The sequence below is a fragment of the Odontomachus brunneus genome, unplaced genomic scaffold (genome assembly GCF_010583005.1).
Source record: "Odontomachus brunneus isolate Ranch 3 - 2012 unplaced genomic scaffold, Obru_v1 Obru_scaffold_214, whole genome shotgun sequence".
NCBI classification, from domain to species: domain Eukaryota; kingdom Metazoa; phylum Arthropoda; class Insecta; order Hymenoptera; family Formicidae; genus Odontomachus; species Odontomachus brunneus.
The window spans coordinates 96831-103522 of NW_022639664.1; the positions used below are offsets into that span (position 1 = coordinate 96831).

Sequence of the window (6692 nt, forward strand, 5' to 3'; positions counted from 1 at the left end):
GGGTTTCTGAACGCAGCCCAATAAGGTTATAGGTAGGTTATAAGCTTAGGGTGCGTTCAGATGGAGAAAGAAATAGCGTAACGGAACAATTACGGAAGAGATATGGTGGGAGTCAGCCAATCGGAGTAATTCCGTTTTTATTCCGTTCTGTTGTTTGATAGGTTGGTTTCACATGGCACAGAACTGTTACAGAACGGAACAAAAATGGAAAACATTCTAACCTATCTATCAACATCGAAAATTTTACAATTCTCGATGTCGATAGGTTAGAATGTTTTCTGTTTTTGTTCTGTTTGTAACAGTTCTGTGCCATGTGAAACCTATCTATCAAACAACAGAACGGAATAAAACGGAATTACTCTGATTGGCTGACTCCCATATCTCTTTTCCGTAACTGTTCCGTTACGCTATTTCTTTCTCCATCTGAACGCACCCTTACACATTTTAATGAGCATGTGGACATACCTAGGATCAATTTTTACTATGTGGGAACCTATACGCGCGTGCTGATTGTGCATATATGTGGGTATATGAGTATGTGTATAGGTAGGGTGTATAGGTGAATATACTGAGGACATCTCATAGATATTCCTATAATATCTTAGACGATATTCTCAGTATATACCGAGAAACAAGAAAAAGGTGACATAGGAATGTTTTTAGTATGTTCTCAGTATTTGCAGTAACGTATTTTAAATATTCTGAGAATATACGTAATATACTTTTACGATATTCGTAGAACATTCTGAACATGTTTTATGCTGTTAGGGAATTTCTTTATATACATATGATTTCTTTACATAAATATTATATTATATATAGATATATGATTTCTTTATATACATTTTTTATATATGTTTCACAAAAAATTACCAAAGATTAGTACACAATTATACTTAATATTGATTGTCATTAATTAATATTTATTATTGATTAATATTTTAGTACAAAATGGAGTAAAAAAGTAATCTTATTGTTTTATGAGAAAAATGTGTTAAAAATAAATAAATAATTATAATTAATAAAATGTGCAATAACATATCCTTATATATTTCATTTCTTAATAAGTCACTTATAAAAACTTTTGAAAATTAACTTAACTTTTACTTTAACTTTTAACTTAATTTTTGAAAATTATAATTCGTAAATAAACAAGTTTTGTAAAATGTCTTCCATTTCGCTCCGTGTAGAAAGTATGAAGTTAAGTGATGTATTTAGGAAACATATACTTTAATTTAATTTTAACTATTATTTCACAGTAAAATTTATGTTTTTTTTTTATAATGGACATTTCAAAGAATATTTTGATGCAGTTCGAACAGAGAGTTAATTTATTTATTTTTAATATATTTAAATATTACGACTCCCATTATTTGAATATTACGACTCCCATTATTCTCTTATGATTAAAAATCGCATTTGAGAAGCAAAATTGCGCGTAATTTAAAATCATATTTGCGATACAAAATTGTGATGCGACATATTGCATTCATTGCGATTCTTAAAAAAGATTGCATCGCAGTGCACAGTTTCGTAAGTTGCACATCCCTAGGCGGGAGGGCGAAGTGACAGACATATCAGGCGCTCGAGGTTGACGTCGTCCTTCGATCGCACTTTAAACGAGCATGAGTCGGACGAAGCGTGTATGAGATCGGTACGAAAGATCGATCGTGCACGTGCGGGCGCTTCCAACGCGGGCGAAAATGCATGAACGAGCGGGCGACGATCACGATTGCGTGTACGCGGCGTACATACGTACATACGTCTACGTCGGCGACGGTTGGCTGTCAAGGTAAAACGCGCGAGAGGGCAACGGCCGGGCATCGTACTCGGCCGATCCGAAGGCTAAAAGGTGGTAGAGTGTCGAAGACACGAAAATGTCTGTGAGCTGTCGTATACCGGTTTGTCCACGCGAATGCCAACGATTACGTCCGAGCCGGCGACTCCGTCCGACGACGTTGGATAGATCCTCGCGCCGCGCCGTCGGCGGTCCGCAGTCCAGAGTTCCCTCAAGACCCTGGAGTTTCCTCGAGCCCGACCGTGCATTTTTCACGCTCGTTATCCGAGAAGATTGATCGCTGGGCGACGATGACGACGACGATCATGCTCGCCCTCTGCGGCTTCGTTATCGCGGTACCGCTCTCCGCTGCGCCGGCCATTTACGACCAGAGGCAGACCGGCGATCTGAACGTGCAGGTTGAGTTGAAGAACGTGCACGTCGTCGCGCTGCTGAACTCCGAGATGCTCGACGATTACACGGTAAACTAGTTCTTCCGGGTCAAAAATAATCGATAGGAATGCAATGCCATTATTTTTTTGATTTCATTCCCTTGCTTTGCTTGCACTTGACGAGCTTGCAGAAAGAGCAGAAGACAGAGTAAACTGTATAATGTACACTTTAGATGTGTAAAGCACTTCACTTGTATAAAGCGCATCTTACAAGTTAGCTTATTTATATTCTCGCATTTTGAGCTCATTGAACGTACGTTCCATATAGCACAAATGTTCAAAATACATCCTAGGACGTTCCAGAGAAAGATATCACATATCTGTAGGATGTATTAAAGACATTTGTGCTGTATAAGTGCTAACGAAATGAGAAGTAATGGTGTTGCAGATTACGCAATAATTCGTAAGGTCCACTTTAGATCTCACAGATCACGTGCTTGATCCATTATAACTGAATGTATAATGTATAAAGTTCGCTCAGTCAATTCATCATTTCATTACATATTTAAAAAGCTTTTGACTGTAGCCATGTCAAATTGTGACATTGGAAGCGAGAAATGTAAATTCTTTTCGGGAGCCTAGAAGATAATGTACGATATATTTTATTAGTTTACAACGATCGATGAGAATGAGAAGTCACGAATGAACTAACCTGCTTAAAACGATGAGTGGAAAATAATAGGATGCACTGACTTTCCTTTCCAACAGTGCATTCCTCTTCTCGGAACACATTTAAGAAATTTTATAAATAAATTGCATTATAGAGATTATCATGTAAATATATATTTGTAAAGGATATGATATAATCTATAGTACAATTAATTTATGAAGTTCCTTAAATGCATTCTGAGAAAGAAAGTATAAATTTGTCATTGAAAAAGAAAGTATTTTCTATTGTTTCCTACCCATCACTTTAAGCAGGGTGATCTATCTTTACATATTTAATGAAACCAAGTGACAATTACATGACTGTTAGTTATAATTTCCCAGTCAACAATGTGAATACAAGACAAGACATGTAACATTTATGTAACAACAGTTGCATTGTTGAGTGGGAAATTATAACTAACAGTTATGTTATTGCTACTTTGTGTTTGCTGGATAAATAATGCGGAAAAAGAACTCACATAATTTTTCATTTCTGGTGCCAACATGGCATCAGAACATAACAACACATAGCAAATAGTGAATAAGCAGCCTGATAAACTTAGATTTTCGTCGCATATTCTTACGAATCTTTAATATATTTTTATTCTCGAAAAATATCATAGCTATATTCACCGTCTTGGTCACGTTGTCTTCGCAGGATTACGACTACTTCTACGACTACGCCGACTTCACCATCAAACCGAGCGATAGACCTATCTCGAGTTCCACGGCGGAGTCGACCGAGAAGAACGACGTTACGCAAATTACGGAACCTGTTTCGTTGCCAAATTCGACCGTCTCTGCGTCGCCCGTTAATTCCACAAATTTAATCGACGAGGAAACGCCGGACGTTGATCCATCGAACGGTACCGTGAACTCTACAAATGATAAGAGTCAATCGAGCGAGGAAAATGGACCCGGATTAATCGATATGACGTCTTCGAGTCACATTGATTATCACAAATTAACATCTTCGGCAACATCGGTCACGCTAAAACCCGTGCAAGCGCTGCGTTCTAAAAAACGCTGCAAATCCGGATACATCTCGACCGGCAGTGGACGTTGCCGACGAGCGAATCGGCGGTGGCTATCGTTGTTGCCATATGTACACGCGACAAACGAGTGAATCTCTCCTTTTTTCGAAGTTTCACCATAAAATACAAGATGAAATTCCGCGATCAAATGTCATCGCATCATAGTTATACGAGTAAAAAACAAAGATTTCATTTTCGTCTCTCACGGAGAAACTCAACTTGCTACTCTTACGAGTTCTCCTTTCAATTTACAATTTTCTTCCCTCGGACTTTCGACTTCCCCTCGTTATAATAATTTGTGCACATTAATTCATCAACGAGGGAATCAACGAGCTCCCTTCCGCATGGATCTATACAAGATATCTGGTGATAACATATAAAACTCTCGTGTACGTGCAGATTAGAACGAAAATTTCATTCATCATTTTGCGAACAAACACGTTTATTAATTAAAGAGGATTGATGAATGATAACACGTCATATATACGGTAGATGAGTTTCGATGGTGACGTTTGCCCCCGTGTGCTTGCACATTAGACCAAACTGAACCAAAAAGATTCTTTGTAAATAACTACGTGATTCTTAGTTATTAATTAAAGAACATTGATACATGATTACGTGCGATCGTTCGCCAATTTTCTTTAATTAATAACTAAAAAATTCACGTAGTTTGCAAAATAATATAAGAATTTTTTATTTAGTTTGATCTAATCTACATGTGCACGAGAGTTTTATATGTTATCAGCGGACACCGTTACATACTTGCGAGTCACAGTTCACATGAGCGCAAGTCTCGTTATCGCCGTGCACGAAGCGCGAAGGCCACGGCCACGTTTTGGCCTGATCGACGAGTTATGGTGCATTCGATTTCAATGGTAACATCGTGGCAACACTCTGCAACCCAATCGAGATGGACCATCGGATCCGTGGTAGTACCGGTCGCGGCGACCCCGCGCGACGGCCGCGACTGCGGTCGGCCGAACCGCTACCCCGTCCGCGCGATCGTCGCAGTTGCGGAAAGGATCTCGTTCGGCTCACGTTGCCGAAGAGGAGCATCTGGGAGCACCGTGAGCGGTCGACGAGGCACGAGAGCAGAGTCGCGCATCGCTCGCATATACGCGCGACGACGTGATCGATTACGTGTTGCATCAGCAGCGTACACGACGATGGCGACGGTCCGCGTGTTGTTCTTCCTCAGCGTAACATTCCTGGCGTTCGGCGGGATCAACGCCGCACCGAGAAAGTACGATCAGCGGCAAGAAGGCGAGTTCAACGTGCACGCCCAGTTGGAGAACTTCCTCTTCGTCATAGCCATTCCCAGCAATAACGACGTTTTGAGTGAGCTCGCGCTGCAGGCGCTGGAGCTCAAGCACCACCTGGGCTCATCCAACGGCATTATCTCGCCGCTTCCGTCGAAAGATCATGAGTCGGACGCGACATTCGGTGAGTCCAATGACGAGGAGGTCTACATCACCAGCACCACTACGGACGCTGTACAGATAAGCGAGGATCGTCCGGACAAGAAAGACCCGCCGCAGAACGCGGGAGAAGAGAACACGGAAGTGTCGAGCATCTCCAGTCAACAACAGCAAGCCACAACAGTATCGACCGACGAGAAGACACGGGGAGAAAAAGCTGAAGACGTCGTTAGAGCGGCCAAGAGCGCTAAAAGCTTCAAGCCGACGAAAAGCCGCGAAATGCCGGTGATTTTGGGATACCTCGTGGACCCGAGAACTCTCGGCTTCGAGATGGAGGACGGTGGTCGGGCTCGGAATGTAATTAGGAACGTCTGGAATTCCGAGGAGTCCGGCAGGCCGGACACGTCAATGAAGAAGCAGCTGTTTCGAAGGGGGCTCGATGAGCAGGACATTGCGCCTTCGCTCGACACCGATGAGAACAACGCGATGTTCGTCGGGGAAAAACAACAAGAGCTGAGGCTGCTGGGCGACGGTATTGAGAACTGCGGCCCGGGGAGACGACGCGACGCGTCTGGTCTCTGCGAATTCGACGAGTCTGATGACTCTTTTGTCTAGTTCTAAGCTGAGCTCGCGGTCGATCGTCGAGGTACGCCAGTTGTTGTCGTGTGATTCTTCCTCTTTTCGGTGTAACTTATATTTAATGTTTCTCCCTTACCTAGCAATGTTATACTCGACAAAACGCTGCGTATGCGAGAGGATGGCTTCAATTTTGTATAAATCGGCGTGCCCCAAGCTGAACACGCTAAATATATCAGGATGTTTCATCATCGAATAAAATACATAAAATGACAATGGCATTACATATTTTAAATGAACTTGCCCATAAGGCAGTTCTCGATATCCTCCAGCCCAATTCGCATGTTCAATTGTAAATTCTAAGTTTCATCGATCGTCTTTGTATTCTGTCTCACCCCTGATTGTACGACGACCATGTCGCGCCCATGAGGATCATAAAAATCCCGCGAAAAATCGCCGCACCTCTTCTGTTCTTTTTATACCTCGTATCTTTCCGCTGTGGTATAAAAATAGCGTGTACATGGACAACTGTCCGTGTCGCTCGTACCCTGAAGAATCTTCAAAGCGTAGGCGCGGTCCGGTCAGAGACGGATAGCCATATAAGGCGCACGACACAAGCTCCTGGGAATCCCCGGAAGCGAAGGTCGCTTCCAAAGGCAGTTTCTGCGCCGGTGTTGACGGTCTTCCTGATGGCGTGGCGGAAGCGTACGCGGGGGAGAGAGAGAGAGGGGGGGGGAGAGAGAGAGAGAGAGAGAGAGAGAGAGAGAGAGAGAGAGAGAGAGAGAGA

The 6692-nt window shown here is 42.5% G+C and overlaps 2 protein-coding genes across 2 annotated transcripts; both read left to right on the top strand.

The window, feature by feature from the left end:
• The first annotated feature begins 1353 nt into the window (after positions 1 to 1353).
• On the top strand, positions 1354 to 4271 carry LOC116852317. Its single transcript, XM_032832527.1, has 2 exons — positions 1354 to 2259; positions 3536 to 4271. The coding sequence occupies exons 1-2, from the start codon at positions 2089 to 2091 to the stop codon at positions 4001 to 4003; spliced, it is 639 nt and encodes a 212-aa protein (XP_032688418.1). The 5' UTR covers positions 1354 to 2088; the 3' UTR covers positions 4004 to 4271.
• A 199-nt stretch (positions 4272 to 4470) lies between these two features.
• On the top strand, positions 4471 to 6181 carry LOC116852316. The gene is made up of 2 exons (XM_032832526.1): positions 4471 to 5975; positions 6049 to 6181. Exon 1 carries the CDS (start codon positions 4628 to 4630, stop codon positions 5942 to 5944), a length of 1317 nt encoding a protein of 438 aa, XP_032688417.1. The 5' UTR covers positions 4471 to 4627; the 3' UTR covers positions 5945 to 5975; positions 6049 to 6181.
• The last annotated feature ends 511 nt before the right edge of the window (positions 6182 to 6692 follow it).

Bases quoted from the DNA above. Each gene is read 5' to 3' on its own strand.
- LOC116852317 (XM_032832527.1), top strand. From the start codon at position 2,089: ATGACGACGACGATCATGCTCGCCCTCTGCGGCTTCGTTATCGCGGTA. The intron at 2,260-3,535 runs GTAAACTAGTTC...TTGTCTTCGCAG, and splicing joins AGATGCTCGACGATTACACG to GATTACGACTACTTCTACGA.
- LOC116852316 (XM_032832526.1), top strand. From the start codon at position 4,628: ATGTGCACGAGAGTTTTATATGTTATCAGCGGACACCGTTACATACTT.